The sequence below is a fragment of the Lissotriton helveticus genome, chromosome 4_1, assembly GCF_964261635.1.
Source record: "Lissotriton helveticus chromosome 4_1, aLisHel1.1, whole genome shotgun sequence".
NCBI lineage: Eukaryota > Metazoa > Chordata > Amphibia > Caudata > Salamandridae > Lissotriton > Lissotriton helveticus.
The window spans coordinates 1,692,914,469-1,692,932,289 of NC_136063.1; the positions used below are offsets into that span (position 1 = coordinate 1,692,914,469).

General features: G+C 51.8%; 1 protein-coding gene across 2 annotated transcripts in view; it reads left to right on the forward strand.

The window, feature by feature from the left end:
* The window catches only part of LOC144829327 (uncharacterized), a 241,044-nt gene that overhangs the window by 38,092 nt on the left and 185,131 nt on the right, over positions 1 to 17,821 (forward strand). For both annotated transcript variants that reach the window (XM_078688370.1, XM_078688369.1), the window contains exons 3-4: positions 8,965 to 9,069; positions 9,991 to 10,098. In XM_078688370.1, coding sequence (XP_078544496.1) covers positions 8,965 to 9,069; positions 9,991 to 10,098 — 213 coding nt within the window. The remainder of the gene's footprint in view (positions 1 to 8,964; positions 9,070 to 9,990; positions 10,099 to 17,821) is intronic.

The window sequence follows — 17,821 nt, forward strand, 5'->3', positions numbered from 1 at the left end:
GTGGTCCGTGCAGGTAACACCGGTGGAGTGCTGGGGCGAGGTGGGAATTTTGAGGGACAATGCTGAGTGAAAAATAAATAAATAATTAATGTACCCTCTGCATCGTCCCCCGGAATTCTTCACCCCCCCCACCCTACCCTACCACCCCACTGCTGTTTCCTGCACGGACCACAGCTGGGAGTGGAGGCAAAAAGGAGGGCATGGGTAGGGGGAAGAATCATGCACGGCGGGGTTGGAAGCAACATGGAGGGCAGCAGAAGACTACACAACACGGCAAGTGAGAGGAATGGGTGACATCAGGAGCACAAGCACATGTATGAGAGACCACGCAGCGTGAAACGGGGAGAAGCACAAAAGGGCAGGCACAACACGGAGGTACGTGGCTGAGAAGCACTTGAGTGAGTGCAACAGTGGAGGGATAAAGAGAAGTTCGCAAGGGAGACCGCTGGAAAACACATGCACTCTCATTGAGTACTTAACTGAAAAGAACAAGCATTAAAAATGCAATAGGTCTCGACTTTAAGTTAGTCATTTGCTCTGCTATACAATACCATTAGCAAAGCAAATGGCTTTAACTTAATTAAAGGCGAGATCTATTGCATTTTCAATGCTTGTTTAAAATTCTAGTACATCAACTAAGGAAGGAGATGTCTACTGGCTAAACTATCGATCTGAGGACCTTGATTTCAATTCAGGTTGGCATTGACTTAAAATTGTGCAGTTCTGTGTAATCACTAAATCACAATGTGTCCAAATTTTAAAATGTATGTGATACTAGTGTTAAGTGTGGGTAACAAAAAGATATAAGCCACCGCTTGATGAATAAAATCTTGCATCGTTTTCCATCACCTCCCATAATGGGCAACATTCTCTTGGGTTAGGTCCATTCTTTTACATTGTAAACCGGTATCTGGCTTATTATTCTTTGTGGATACCCCTTCCTCTTGAGCTTTTGGTGCACCCACCTCATTTTGTGACAGACCGATATAAGCTCCCACGATTTTCTTTATCTTGGTTTATACTTCACACCTCAAGTCCATTTCTCGGTGTCTGTGGGAGCACTTTATTTAGCACATTGGGATATTCCTCCAAACACACCTTCTTGTTCCCTGGAAGCATGTTATCATTATGCAGTTTATGCTACTTTTTATCAGAAAAGACCCTTTTCTAGTGAGCCTTCAGTGCTTTAATTTCTGCCATTCACAGGACTCGCTTGGTACCAACCATCTGTCAGACATCCAATGCTCGTAGTTCCGGTGGACACTCTGAGCTCCAGCAGTGCTCAGTGTCTCAGGGGAATGCATTGGCTAAGACAAAAGATCTAACCTTAATGTGGCACTGCAGGAAAGAACAGGCATGGCCAAATAATTTTTTCATGAGCTAGCGCATTAAACCCGGACCTGTTGGCCCTCCAAATGTGTAGTCTAATACTGACTTGGCCTCCCGTTTAGTACTAGCCCCCGAAGTCCAGGCCTAGTTGCCCCCTGACATGAGCTGCTGCAAGTGATTGCGCACGTTTAGAAGAGAGGCCATACCATTCAGGAAGAGAAGGCCCACTGCTGGAAGAGTACTCGTGGAGAGAGTGCACAAAACTGGAAAGAGTACACACTACTGGAACTTTTCCCACAGATAAGGTGCAGTCGTGTAAGAGCCTCAGAGGGCACAAAAAGAGAATGGAATGGTCGGGATGCACGAAAACATGGAAAAGAAAGCACTTTTTTGGGGGGCGATCTTTCATAGCCCAAACCTACAACACAGACCGCAGCAGCACAAGCTTCCATCTCACACACAAACAGAAATGTTACAACACAGTCATCAGCAGAAAGCTAGCTTTCCTCATGCACTCAGAACAGGTACAGCACAGTCAGTATTTCATACAGACACAACATAGGTAGCACTATTGCAGGCTTCCCACACACAGAGAATTTAGAGGACAGCCTGCATGCAGCAGAAGCAGCCAAATCGGATGACTGGACTTTCTGGGTCTGTTGGGTACGTTTTTTGTTTTTTAAATAGAATATATATATATTTTTTTTTTAAATGAAAAACAATACAACCAGTTGCTCATCCGAAACACGCAATCATGTAAATGACATGTCTCAGTCCCTCAACCACCATTCTTATCCCATGGATAAACAGTCTAGCATCAAACCCCACCATTGCCATCCATCCAATCCTTGAAATGACTGCCATCGTATTTACGGAGGCATCCCCTGGCTGCGTATATGTCTCATCCATCTTGGCATCCCAGTCCATACCATTCGTCCATGCCGCAATCTATGGAGCCACAGGAGAGTTCCAACGCCTGGCAATATCCCTTTTAGCCACTAACATGCCCACACCCATAAGTGTTCTGTCTTAAGTCCCTGTTTTTAGGTCTCGGGCCTAGCGTATACTGCGCATGCAGTGTCGCGAAGTGAGAGTCCTTTTCCCGGGGTTTAGAAAATGGACCTAGAAATTCCACGCAGCTCGTGCGTGTTATTTCCTAGGTCCATTTCCATTGGCCTTCGCGTGCGTGTGTTTTTAAAACAGAACACGCAATTGGTGTGTGTTACGCGCACCATAGGCCATATATCTTCAAATATCGTGGCCGTCACGGCCGCGGTAATTAAAGACATATGCTTGCAGTGGCGCGCGCGCACCACTCGCAGGCTTTTTTTTTTTTTTTTACAACAGCGATCGCGAAAGCGATCGCTTTCAATGCTGCTTTCTTTTTCTTCCCTGGAGAACATTTCGAGGGATGGTGGTGTAGCCGCTGGGGGGACTTGGGATTTTTTTTTAAACATGCCTTACATTTAAATAAACAGATTTATTATATTTTTTTAAAATGCTTAACCCCTCCCCTTGTATGTCTCGGCCCCGGAGAGCTGGGGGCACCGCTGCTTGTCTGGAACCGGAGACCGATGGAAAACAGCAAGCACACGAGCCACGAGACTGCCGCAGCATTGACAGAAACGAAAGCGAAGTGCGTCTCATTCTGAGCACGACGCCCTTTAAAGATTGCTCATGCGTCTTTCCAGACCGATACGTGCCGAGGGGGTGCCCCGCAGCCCCTAACTGTTGCTGCTCCTGAAGGGTGATGCCTGGCAGTCGAAACACTCCCTGGGCTGGAACGACGCCTCTCGTCGCACGCCCCCTCAGAAGTACACGTATTCAAGGGGTGGAGGAGGGGACTCTGTGACTGCGACCGCAAGTAAGGTAAAAGCACAGAGCTGGGGCAGGCAATGGCGAATGATCGCTTTTTCGTGTGGGAGATCATTCATTTTTTTGAGGCATGGGAAAATGAGGTAATTTGCCTAGAATCACATGATGTTGAGCCACCGCTACGACTCTAACCTGACTCCCCAGATCCCAAGTCATCAGCTCTGCCAGATATGCCACATCCTTCTCAGGGAAGTCACAGATGCACGCACTTTTGTAAAACACTGGGATTGCCAGGGGCGACCATGCTTACAGCACTGAAGCGGTGCGGACACTTCAGTAAGTTATCACGAAAGGTTAAAGCGCCTGCTGCACAGATATGTGTAGAACCTATGTGTTGGGATGTAAGAGTCAATGCGTACGTTGGATTTTAAAGTTGTTTATCTTGTGTTCTTCTTTTCTGTTACAGGAACAGTGACGCTAAAGTTAAGGCAAGTGATTCAAAATCGAGGTCACAGCTACGACCTTGGTGCACAGCACGTTTGTCATTCGAGCCCGCTCTAAATGCAGGCAATTAGGTATTGCTACATAAAGTGCCCGTGGTAACCTAACAACAGGCAGCCACAAGGCATTGGCTTGATGGCGGTGCTTTCCAGACTTTGGAACTCAAACTCGCCTTCAAAAACTTGCACGAGTGGCACTGCCACCTCTCGATAAAGATTCAATGGCTAAGCTGTTTCCCACGGGAAAGTTTTACTTGAATGCACCTTGTGCAGAAAGACGCACAGTAAAAAAAAAAGCATAAGGCATTGCGAAAGAGAAATGAGGGAAGTCGATGTTCTAAGTCAAACACGCCTTTTAATTCTGAACATTGCACTGTAGGAACAGAATCTACATAAATAAATGGCCGGCCAAAGAAAAATTATGGACAAATAGTGGGCAACTCCATGCAAACTCTTGACTGGTTCGGTTCTTTAAAAAAATAGACAGACACTTGTTCCTTGATGATGATTTTTTTTTTTTTTTTTATATATATATATTTGTTTAGTTTCACCCGAATAGCGCATGTGCTGTCCTCGATCGCGAAAGCGATCGCTTTCAGTGCTGCTTTCTTTTTCTTCCCTGGAGAACATTTCGAGGGATGGTGGTGTAGCCGCTGGGGGGGGGACTTTGGAATTTGTTTTAAACATGGCTCATTGAGTGGTCTAATTGTGCAAGGCCCCGGCCAATTGATTGTAATGTACTGTTTTTTTTTCTTTTCATTACTTTTAAATAAACAGATTTATGTTTTTTTTAAACGCTTAACCCCTCCCCTTGTATGTCTCAGCCCCTACACCTCTTAACAGGACCCCCAGTCCTGGGGAATGCCTTCTCAAACCAACTGGGCGACCCTCTCCCTGGAGAATCCTGAAAACTCGTCCTTTAAAGCCCTGAGGTATGACCACTTTGGTCCACTGCCTCCTGCGCTGCCTTCTCTTGCTAACCATGTGATCAGCGAGCGCTCCACCCAGCCTGCCCTGTGTCAGGTGATTAATGTATATAGTGTTGTGCCTTGCCACCCAGCTATCCTTTTCTTTACCCGTAACATTTTGTGTAACCACCCGTTTCTTAGCGTTTTCGTATTCGTTCCCATAAAGGTCCCTGCGGCAGTCTGTTCTGAGTACTCAACGCCAGTAAATACAAGTCCGGTGTTTTAAAAAGCGCTACACGTACTCCTCACCGAAGTATTCGCAGTAGTGCTGCATTTAGCTAGACGTTAAGATGACAGTCTACGGCACTGCTGCTTTTTGTGTCCTGTTTATTTCTTTGAGTCATCCCAGTACAATCTGCGTGGATTATTGTATGAATGCGGTGTTTGTATAGCGCTAACCTCGCCGAAAGGCAGCGGAGTGCTATACTCAACATTACTGCCTTGACCCCGGTTCTCAGTACAAGGGGCCATGGTGCATTCTGGGCTTTCCCCCTGATATTGAAGGATCAGGGTCCCCTTCGGAACCCCAGCTGCGAGAGTTCATTTGAAGCCTGCCGGCGGAAGACTGATGCTCGCCCCCTGTGGTTTTAGGATTCTCCGGAGTGACAGCAGACTGAGAGTGACAGCAGACTGAGAGTGACAGCAGACTGAGAGTGTCAGCAGACTGAGAGTGTCAGCAGACTGAGAGTGTCAGCAGACTGAGAGTGTCAGCAGACTGAGAGTGACAGCAGACTGAGAGTGACAGCAGACTGAGAGTGACAGCAGACTGAGAGTGACAGCAGACTGAGAGTGGCAGCAGACTGAGAGTGGCAGCAGACTGAGAGTGGCAGCAGACTGAGAGTGGCAGCAGACTGAGAGTGGCTGCAGACTGTGAGTGGCTGCAGACTGAGAGTGGCTGCAGACTGAGAGTGGCTGCAGACTGTGAGTGGCTGCAGACTGTGAGTGGCTGCAGACTGAGAGTGGCTGCAGACTGAGAGTGGCTGCAGACTGAGAGTGGCTGCAGACTGAGAGTGGCTGCAGACTGAGAGTGGCTGCAGACTGAGAGTGGCTGCAGACTGAGAGTGGCTGCAGACTGAGAGTGGCTGCAGACTGAGAGTGGCTGCAGACTGAGAGTGGCTGCAGACTGAGAGTGGCTGCAGACTGAGAGTGGCTGCAGACTGAGAGTGGCAGCAGGGTGAGAGCGGCAGCAGGGTGAGAGCGGCAGCAGGGTGAGAGCGGCAGCAGGGTGAGAGCGACTCAGCAGGGTGAGAGCGACTCAGCAGGGTGAGAGTGACTCAGCAGTGTGAGTGTTCCAGAGAGAGCAGGGTATGCTTGTGCGCTTACACGGTGCACTGACACACAGGAGCTAAAGCAAAGAACAGAGGAACCCGTGTCTTGGGAGCTTCATGGAGGCAGCCGGCCCTCTGTGAGGGGAGCACTGCAAGGAGGGGACGTCCCAACCAATCAAGCGCAACTACTCACAACCTACTGTACAATTACAACACAAGCCAAAGGACAGAGCTAGGTCTTTTCACATTACGTAGGGTGAGCAGTGTGTGAGTGTGTAGGGTGAGCAGTGTGTGAGTGTGTAGGGTGAGCAGTGTGTGAGTGTGTAGGGTGAGCAGTGTGTGAGTGTGCAGGGTGAGCAGTGTGTGAGTGTGCAGGGTGAGCAGTGTGCGAGTGTGAAGTGTGTGAGCATGCAGGGTTAACAGTGTGTGAGCGTGCAGGGTGACCATTGTGTCAGTGTGTAGGGTGAACATTGTATGAGTGTGTAGGGTGAACATTGTGTGTGTGTGTGTAAGGTGAGCAGTGTGTGTGTGTAAGGTGAGCAGTGTGTGTGTAGGGTGAGCAGTGTGTGAGTGTGTGAGGGTGAACAGTGTGTAGGGTGAACAGTGTTTGTGTGCAGGGTGAGCAGTGTGAGAGTGTAGGGTGAGCTGTGTGTGTAGGGTGCGCAGTGTGTGTGTTGCAGGGTGAACATTGTGTGAGTGTGCAGGGTGAGCAGTGTGTGAGTGTGCAGGGTGAGCAGTGTGTAAGCGTGCAGGGTGAGCAGTGTGTGAGCGTGCAGGGTGAGCAGTGTGTGAGCGTGCAGGGTGAGCAGTGTGTGAGCGTGCAGGGTGAGCAGTGTGTGAGCGTGCAGGGTGAGCAGTGTGTGAATGCAGGGTGAGCTGTGTGTGAGCGTGCAGGGTGAGCAGTGTGTGAGCGTGCAGGGTGAGCAGTGTGTGAGCGTGCAGGGTGAGCAGTGTGTGAGCGTGCAGGGTAAACATTGTGTGAGCGTGCAGGGTGAGCAGTGTGTGAGCGTGCAGGGTAAACCTTGTGTGAGCGTGCAGGGTAAACATTGTGTGAGCGTGCAGGGTAAACATTGTGTGAGCGTGCAGGGTGAACATTGTGTGAGCGTGCAGGGTGAACATTGTGTGAACGTGCAGGGTGAACATTGTGTGAACGTGCAGGGTGAACATTGTGTGAGCGTGCACGGTGAACATTGTGGGAGCAGTGTGTGAGCGTGCAGGGTGAGCAGTGTGTGAGCGTTCAGGGTGAGCAGTGTGTGAGCGTCTAGGGTGAGCAGTGTGTGAGTGTGTAGGGTGAGCAGTGTGTGAGTGTGTAGGGTGAGCAGTGTGAGTGTGCAGGGTGAGCAGTGTGAGAGTGTAGGGTGAGCAGTGTGTGTGTGTGTGTAGGGTGCGCAGTGTATGAGTGTGCAGGGTGAACATAGTGTGAGTGTGCAGGGGCAGTGTGTGAGTGTGCAGGATACGAAAACACAAACTAAGTCCACCACACACACTCGCATAACACCACACACATACGACCACACACACATGACACACAAACCACACACCACCACACACACTCTCACCACCACACTCTCACCACCACACTCTCACCACCACACTCTCACCACCACACTCTCACCACCACACTCACCACCACACAAGCGCCACCACACACACAACCACACCGTCAGTGCACGCTTTCACCGGGCACAACCAGCCGTCAGTGCAGGCTTCCACCAGGCACACCACCAGCCGGCAGTGCACGCTTCCACCAGTGTCACACACACCACCAGCCATCAGTGCACAATTTCTACAGGCACACACACCACCAGCCATCAGTGCACACATCAATTGTTAACGCATCCACAATTAACTATTGTAGCAATCGCAGTATGGTGCACTTTACTTTTAAACATATTCATCTAAAGCGCAGCATGCCACCATTGCTACAATTCCAATCCAACCCACATAATTCCACTACACACCACATGCATACACTCCATTACACATGGCTAAAAGACATTGCCATTTACAATGCCATTAGCTCTAACTCAAATAAATCCGAGATCTATTGCATTTTCAATGCTTGTTTAGCATCTGTCTCTGCAAATGTTAATGGATTTAGCGCATGAACCCGTTGTCAGAAAGGGTGACATGTTTTCTTATGTTCTAGTCCTAATTAGTTAGCAGTCTCTGGCAGATAGCAATTTAGTTAACGCAAATGATACTGTGTGTTAAAGTTGCATGAAATTCCCTTTAATGCCTCGTTGCCTTGTGTTTATGCTTATAAATGCTGTCAGTTAAGTCGTTCAGTGCCCTTGGTGGATGCAAAATTGTAGTCCTACTTCTATGTGTATTGGAATGCCCATGAATGACCCGGTTCCCTGACCAGTATGTGGCTTGCCTCTTGATTTATGTATATTGAGATGAGATATGCATATCATGTGTCCTTTACTAGCATACACCAGGAATGTAGGATTAAACACTGCAATGTGTAGTTGTACATTCCTGGATTATTTTCCAAAACTAAGATTAGGGAAGGATTTAAAAATGTGTGCAACTTTGTAATGTACATCATGTTGAAAAATTAAACAAATCTGTAAGGAACATTTCGAAAGACGAGACATTTCGTTATGTGTAAAATTATCCTTCATAATCCTGCTGATGTCACTGAAATGAGTTGTACTGTGTTGTGCTTTGACTAATTTGTTATTGCTGATAAAACTAACTTCGAAACTTGTCCATTCATTTTGCTTTAAAGATGAGGGTCATGTTCAACATTGTTAAGCTTTGTTCCCTCTCCTTCACCAGCTGTGGTTAGTTTGAAAAGTTCGTCATGGTTGTGTTTTTTCAATTAATAGTTTTAGTGTTCATCAAAAGTTTGCACCAAACTTGCATTTAAAATTCAACCGTTTTAATATCACTTTTCACAAATTAATATTTAATATTTTTTTCTGTCTTTATTTTTATGTATTTGTTATACCTCCCATGTGGTTTCTGGGTCTAATATTCCACACACACCTGGCTTTTAGTTGGCATTCTTGATCCTCAAGTCTTAGAATGCAATAAATAATTACAATTTGAAAAAAGATAATTTCTCTTTTACAGACTATGCTCTGGTAAGCAAATCTTCCAGTTTGTTGGGAATTAAGCAAGAAGACCAAACCGAGTTTGATGACTTGCATGAATCTGAAAGAAAGAGTGAACCCACGTGTGAGTATCAAAATAAATAGCTAATACTCCTTATCACCTAGCAGTGTTATTCTCGTATCACACAGAAAATGAGTCTTTAAATGCTGGGAAGAGGGGTGGCAAATACAAATCTGGTGTATTTCCATGAAGCCTTCTTTTAATTGTAAGGTAAAACATAAGTTGTATGTATGCGTGTGGGTAAAAAAAGAAAAAAGAAATATATATATATATATATATATATATATATATATATATATATATATATATATATTTATTTATTTATTTATTTATTACAGGCTGCTGCCCCTGTCATGCATTGCAAATGTTTGACTAGTAATGGATGTATCTAAATGTTGAATGCTTCGAAGAGGTCCATAATTAAAAGAAAGGACACCTATCATTAATCAGATATGACCAATATCATACCGGACATGGGCATAGGTTATCTCTATGCTCTGGATCTAAAACTAGACTGATCTGGTTAAAAGAAAATAGTAGATTACTTTGTATTAGCATATAGCTGCAGACATTCCAGGGTTTTCTCCAATTGTACTCTTATCGCGACATGATAAGTTCTCTCAGGAAATTGTCAAAAACGTCTTTGCTTGTAAACTAGCTCAGTGATTAAACTGAACTCCTCTGTCTTTTCCCCAAATTGTATTGTTCACTCTTCCAGATGAAGCTTGCCCAGTTGTGTCCGACATTTTTCCTAAGGAAGTAAGGTCACCCAAGCTATCACACCGACCTCTGCTATCCACTCACTATGTATTCTTTTTATACTGAGGATTAAGAAAGAACTGCAATTTATCTTTGAACGAGAGATTTTTCATACTTTTTTTCATATATTTGTTTTCTTTTTGTGACAACAAGATAATTTTCACACTACAGGGATTCAGCTATGATGGTAAATAATGTGCTGAAGCTTGTGTTGTCTATTTTCAGCTGATCCCATTTTTAATCCTCATTCATCTTTATGGATTAAGGAGGTGGAAGAGTCTGAAGTCCGTGATCATGATGACACTCAAGACCGCAGACTCCGGAGAAACACAAGTGAGCATTTAGATTGTTTGTACCCTGATAAGTTGGATTTGACACTGGGTGATCTGAAGCAGTTAGAGACATGGTTTGAATACTTATATTATTTGTAGGAAGGATCTGAAATAGGTTCCAAATACATATTGTGATGATTATTGAAGTCTGCAATGCTGTGCAATTCAAAATCTTTTCTATGTATCGTTGCCCACCCCTACCTTCATCACAGAAATCCTCATCTCCAAGGAACTTCCTGTTTGTCAAGAATTCAGAGAAATTGTACTGGGCACCACTAAACAAATAGCTTGATTAAAAAAAAACATCATGTTTCTGTTTTGCTCAGCGGTTGGAATGATAATCCCCTGCATGTTTTTTGAAATCTGTACATCCAGCCCATTCCTTACTTTAAGGCTAGCTTTGTTTTCATTCAGTGACAAATATGCATGTCCATGGAATGTGTGTTTGGAGCAGTTTATTAGGTCATGGGCAGCTGGCCTTTTACATGTACCCTAAGTGGGGAGTCTGCCTACTGTATCCCTTCAGATAAAGTTCGGTTAAGCCCCCCCATAACAAATTCCCTGCTTTCAGAGAATGTGTATGTGTGTTCATGTCTTTCACATGATTAGGGAATAGTGGTGTTGGAGATGGAAAGTCCCTTGCCTAGTTGTGGAAAGCTTGCCCCTTCTTTAATCTGGTGTACCTTGATATTACATTCTCTTTATTTGCCACTCATTTTCCCCTCAACAGTGAGCCAGACAGTCATGAAAGCAAACAAGGTGTCTCCATGTTGACTTAACAGACTCCTGAGGTTTGCGGTGAGGTCAAGGGGCTCCCATCGATTCAACTGGGAGGGTAGCCCACAAGGAACAAACGGTGGGTGGTTGGTTGCGGGATCAATCAATCGGCAGTCAACAACTGAGTGAATTAAAGTTAGAGACCAGACTGAACCAGACGACATCAAACTTCTAGTGTAATATGCATGGCCTGAAGGTTCAACGACCCCGAAACATTGAGATATCTCCACACATTTTCGATCATAATGCTTCAGGAAACGTGGGCATCAAAGCCAATATCAATCCAGGGCTTCACTCGCACCCTGATTCCGGGAACCAGAGACGAAAAATCCAGCCAGCGAAAGGTGGTATAGAAATATATTTGTCAACAGTACTCCAGGCGAAGAGCCAGGTTACAACAACAGAACACTGCAATCTTCAGATACTGCATCTAAAGCAAACTGGTTTTAAGGATCAGGGTATCAAGCTAATGAAAATCTATGTGAAACCAGCACGGAAAGACCGTGGAGAACTATTGAAACCGTTAATTGAACACATCACCAAACTGAAAGGATACCACCGAGGCTCTCCACTAATAGTGACAGGGGACAAATACCTGGGGATATGGATGACTTTGCTCCCCGAACTTAGCTGGGCCCTCAACATCGCTCCCCTGGTGAGACGGGCCAAAGCGGACCTCCAGAAGTGGCAAACATAGCCCCAGAACCCCGTGGGTAGGGTCTCCCTCTTTAAAATGATAGTACTCCCCCCGGTTCCTCTGTTTTTTAAAATACCCCCTGTGTTTCCCTAGGACCAGGTTCTGCGAATGGGATAGCATGGCCAATAAGTTCCTTTGGGGGAAAGGTAGGGCCCGTCTGGCGCTGGATGTCTGTAGGATCCCATCATTCGACGGGGGTCTGGGGATGACCCCTAATATCTGTACTATCTCGCCACGCGCCTACTCGCGATACTCGATTGGTTCAACGAGGGATAGTCTGACCCGGCTTACAGGCTCGACCAGGGAAAACTGGTCCTAACCAAGGTTCAGTCCATGTTGTACGGGGCTCCTATCCCATCCCACGTACCAGAGGTTACGTGCTCCGCGTTATTGGCCTGGCGGGCCGCATTGAACCACACTAAGTGGACACGCACACTGACTCAACGTACACCCTTGTGGCAGGGGACCCGGATCAAAGAGGTTAATGGGCATGCGCGGCTTCCGGGCATGGGACCTCATAGGTATCGCACTGCTTGGCGATATATGGGTGGGGGATCACATGCGTTCCTTCGAAGACCTTCAAAGTATATACTCCCTGCATCAGTCGCAGTTATACAGGTACCTGCAATCGCGACATGCTCTCCATATGCACCTTACAACAGGTACACAGCTTCCTGACCATAGCCCGCCTGAGGCACAGAATATGGTTGGGGACCTGGGGAAGGGTGGCATTTCCCGCATCTACCACACACTGATTAACCGCATGCGTGCGGGCGGAATTCCGCTCATAAGCGGAGTTTTGCGAAAGCGCATTTTACGTGACGAGCTGGGCTCGTCATCAGCGTAGCAGGAGGCTACCTCATGACGAGCCCAGCTCGTCATCAGCGTGGAAGGGGTTAACAATACCTCTACTTCCCTGGACCAACTGCGAGCTCAATGGGAGGAATGGGTGGGCATCCTGGAGGAGGAGGACTGGCGTGATGCCCTTATGGCCCCGAGGACGGTCACCACCTCCGCCAGGCTATACTTGGTACAGCTTTATTTTTTACATGCAGCCTACCTCACTCCGGTGCGCCTTCACCGAGCGGGATTCCGCCCGTCCTCCGCTTGTACTAGGTGCGGTCACGATCCAGCTGATTTTCTCCACATGGTGTGGGCATGCCCCCGCCTGACGCTGTTCTGGGGGGATATCGAGGAAGAACTTACCGAGATACATGGGTGGGAGGTTCCTCACAACCCAAAACACACGCTCCTGGGTATTACTCAGCAAAAAGCTTTGGGAAAAATCTAAAGAACTGGCAAATTCCTTCACAACTTCTGAAAGCAATTGAAACCCTATACTCTAACACCGGGGTCAGATTCTGTTAGACCTGGCATCATTGGCATGAGTCTCTCCTCCATTTTTTCTGTTTGCCTCCTCTGTTTACGATGTTTTTGCTTATATATTGCTTTGGGCACTGTGCCACTGCTGATCAGTGTCACAGTGCAAGTGCTCCCTATGTGAAATTGCTGTATTGATTGAATTCCATGTTTGGCTTATTTGATTTACTGTCAGTAGTAGCGTGCACCAGGAGTGCCAGGGCTTGTAAATACAAATGCTGCTAGTGGGCTTGCAGCACGTGTTGTGCCACCCACAAGAGCGGCCTAGTAAAAGTATGTCTAAAGGTCTGCCATTGCTAGACCTACGTGCAGTCTGGTACTGTCACGCAGACTGCGCAAGTACACCTACTTGCCAGTCCCTAAACCTTCCCTTAACTTCATGTTAGTCACCCCTATGGTAGGCCCAAGGGCAGGGTGCATTGTAAGCATAAGGTAGGACAAGCCTGACAAGGTTGGCATGTCCTAATAGTGAATTACAGCCATATTCGTTTTTCACTGTTGTAAGGTTACCTGCTCTCCATCAGTTAGAATGGGCTGCCAGGATTATTAATGCTATAATCCAGGGGTGCCCAAACCTGTCCTGGCGGGCCGTATCCATGCCAGATTTTTGGGATATCCCCATCTGGGGATCACGGTTCGATCCCCGGCACCGGCGGCAGATTAGCCCAGCACCAGGTGACTCTGGGAAATAGCTGGCGCCGCGGCTAGGGCGGCTGACTCCGGAATCTGGAGATTTTTTTATTTAAGGTTTTTGTAGAGCGCGTAGTAACCCTCGAGCATCCCAGAGATCAGGGTTCGATCCCCGGCACCGGCCGCAGATTAGCCCAGCACCACGTGACTCTGGGAAATAGCTGGCGCCGCGGCTAGGGAGGCTGACTCCGGAATCTGGAGATCACGGTTCGATCCCCGGCACCGGCGGCAGATTAGCCCAGCACCAGGTGACTCTGGGTAATAGCTGGCGCCGCGGCTAGGGCGGCTGACTCCGGAATCTGGAGATTTTTTTATTTAAGGTTTTTGTAGAGCGCGTAGTAACCCTCGAGCATCCCAGAGATCAGGGTTCGATCCCCGGCACCGGCGGCAGATTAGCCCAGCACCATGTGACTCTGGGCAATAGCTTGCTTAATCTTCCCAACGGCCCCTAGCGCCTAGAGACCCTTACGGGCGATTGTGCGCCTTACAAATGTGGATTATTATTATTATTATTATTATTATTTGGGCCGACTCCGATCCGGTTCGTAAAAGCACATCTGCCCGAATCTGTCGGACAACCACGTACGCCCGGGAGAGGACTGCCCGGGACCCGTGGAGCCCGTCCTGGTCACTCTGACCTGCCATCGGCCTGGAGAAGGGAGCGCCGGACGCCCGGGGGGAGGACTGCCCGGGACCCGTGGAGCCCGTCCTGGGCACTCTGACCTGCCGTCTGCCCGGGGAAGGGAGCCCCGGACGCCCGGGGGGAGGACTGCCCGGGACCCATGGAGCCCGTCCTGGGCACTCTGACCTGCCGACGGCCCGGGGAAGGGAGCCCCGGACGCCCGGGGGAGGACTGCCCGGGACCCGTGGAACTCGTCCTGGGCACTCTGACATGCCGCTGACCCGGGGAAGGGAACCCCGGACGCCCGGGAGCCGTGGAGCCCGTCCTGGGCACTCTGACAAGCCGTCGGACTGGGGAAGGGAGCCCCGGACGCCCGGGACCCGTGGAGCCTGTCCTGGGAACTCCGGCATGCCGTTGGCCCAGGGAAGGGAGTCCCAGATACCCGGGACCCGTGGAGCCCGTCATGGGCACTCTGACAAGCCGGTGTCCCGGGGAAGGGAGCCCCGGACGCCGGGGACTCGTGGAGCCCGTCCTGGGCACTCTGGCATGCCGTTGGCACGGGGAAGGGAGCCCCGGACGTCCGGGGCCCGTGGAGCCCATCCTGGGCACTCTGACAAGCCGTTGGCCCGGGGAAGGGAGAGCCGGACACCCAGCGGAGGAATGCCCGGGACCCATGGAGCCCGTCCTGGGCAATCTGACCTGCCGTCGGCCCGGAGAAGGGAGCGACGGACGCCCGGGGGGGAGGAATGCCCGGGACGCATGGAGCCCATCCTGGGCACTTTGACATGCCATCGGCCTTGAGACCCGGGGGACGACTGCCCGGGAAGCATGGAGCCCGACCTGGGCACTCGCTCATGCCGTTGGCCTGGAGACCCGGGGGACGACTGCCCGGGGCGCATGGAGCCCGACCTGGGCACTCGCTCATGCCGTTGGCCTGGAGACCCGGGGGACGACTGCCCGGGACGCATGGAGCCCGTCCTGGGCACTTTGACATGCCGTTGGCCTGGAGGAGGGAAGCCCCGGGTGTTGTTACCCAGGCATAGCCCATCTGGTCCCCCTGGCAGAGAACCACCAGCCTTGCAGGGGTGTCCGGGCATACCCTTACCCCTAGTAATCCGGAGGAAAATTACCCCCCTTTCTTGTAATCTGTGCACACGAGTTGACAGAGGGGACCCAAGGCGTAAAAGTACCCGACCTCCTGGAGCCCTCGCTGGGATCGGGGAGGCAAATGGCACCTCATAGGGACTTCCAGGGAGGTTTGGCCATCTGGTCGCCCTTTTGGATAGCATTGCGTGCGACCAGATGGCCGAGGGGAAAGGTGCAACCAGGTGGCCGGGAACGAAAGGACTCCCTGCTTCCCACCCCGAGCCTTCGTGGTAGGGCTGCTGCCTGCCCACGCCGGGCAGGGCTCGGGGACCCCGGCTGGGCCTCAGGCACGGTGAGGACCACCGGAGCTCCCAGGCCCGGACGCCCGGGACGACGACTGCCCGGGACGCATGGAGCCCGTCCTGGGCACTTTGACATGCCGTCGGCCTGGAGACCCGGGGGACGACTGCCTGGGACGCATGGAGCCCGTCCTGGACATTTTGACATGCCGTCGGCCTGGAGACCCGGGGGACGACTGCCCGGGACGCATGGAGCCCGTCCTGGGCACTTTGACATGCCGTCGGCCTGGAGACCCGGGGGACGACTGCCTGGGACGCATGGAGCCCGTCCTGGACATTTTGACATGCCGTTGGCCTGGAGACCCGGGGGACGACTGCCCGGGACGCATGGAGCCCGTCCTGGGCACTTTGACATGCCGTCGGCCTGGAGACCCGGGGGACGACTGCCCGGGAAGCATGGAGCCCGACCTGGGCACTCGCTCATGCCGTTGGCCTGGAGACCCGGGGGACGACTGCCCGGGGCGCATGGAGCCCGACCTGGGCACTCGCTCATGCCGTTGGCCTGGAGACCCGGGGGACGACTGCCCGGGACGCATGGAGCCCGTCCTGGGCACTTTGACATGCCGTCGGCCTGGAGACCCGGGGGACGACTGCCCGGGACGCATGGAGCCCGTCCTGGGCACTTTGACATGCCGTCGGCCTGGAGACCCGGGGGACGACTGCCCGGGACGCATGGAGCCCGTCCTGGGCACTTTGACATGCCGTCGGCCTGGAGACCCGGGGGACGACTGCCCGGGACGCATGGAGCCCGTCCTGGGCACTTTGACATGCCGTCGGCCTGGAGACCCGGGGGACGACTGCCCGGGACGCATGGAGCCCGTCCTGGGCACTTTGACATGCCGTCGGCCTGGAGACCCGGGGGACGACTGCCCGGGACGCATGGAGCCCGTCCTGGGCACTTTGACATGCCGTCGGCCTGGAGACCCGGGGGACGACTGCCCGGGACGCATGGAGCCCGTCCTGGGCACTTTGACATGCCGTCGGCCTGGAGACCCGGGGGACGACTGCCTGGGACGCATGGAGCCCGTCCTGGACATTTTGACATGCCGTCGGCCTGGAGACCCGGGGGACGACTGCCCGGGACGCATGGAGCCCGTCCTGGGCACTTTGACATGCCGTCGGCCTGGAGACCCGGGGGACGACTGCCTGGGACGCATGGAGCCCGTCCTGGACATTTTGACATGCCGTTGGCCTGGAGACCCGGGGGACGACTGCCCGGGACGCATGGAGCCCGTCCTGGGCACTTTGACATGCCGTCGGCCTGGAGACCCGGGGGACGACTGCCCGGGACGCATGGAGCCCGTCCTGGGCACTTTGACATGCCGTCGGCCCGGAGAAGGGAGCGCCGGACACCCAGGGAAGGACTGCCCGGGACCCATGGAGCCCGTCCTGGGCAATCTGACCTGCCGTCGGCCCAGGGAAGGGAGCGGCGGATGCCCGGGGGGAGGAATGCCCGGGACGCATGGAGCCCGTCCTGGGCACTTTGACATGCCGTCGGCCCGGAGACCCGTGGGACGACTGCCCGGGACGCATGGAGCCCAACCTGGGCACTTTGACATGCCGTCGGCCTGGAGACCCGGGGGACGACTGCCCGGGACGCATGGAGCCCGTCCTGGACATTTTGACATGCCGTCGGCCTGGAGACCCGGGGGACGACTGCCCGGGACGCATGGAGCCCGTCCTGGGCACTTTGACATGCCGTCGGCCCGGAGAAGGGAGCGCCGGACACCCAGGGGAGGACTGCCCGGGACCCATGGAGCCCGTCCTGGGCAATCTGACCTGCCGTCGGCCCGGAGAAGGGAGCGGCGGATGCCCGGGGGGACGACTGCCCGGGACGCATGGAGCCCGTCCTGGGCACTTTGACATGCCATCGGCCTGGAGACCCGGGGGTCAACTGCCCAGGACGCATGGAGCCCAACCTGGGCACTTTGACATGCCGTCGGCCTGGAGACCCGGGGGACAACTGCCCGGGACGCATGGAGCCCAACCTGGGCACTTTGACATGCCGTCGGCCTGGAGACCCGGGGGACGACTGCCCAGGACGCATGGAGCCCGTCCTGGACATTTTGACATGCCGTCGGCCTGGAGACCCGGGGGACGACTGCCCGGGACG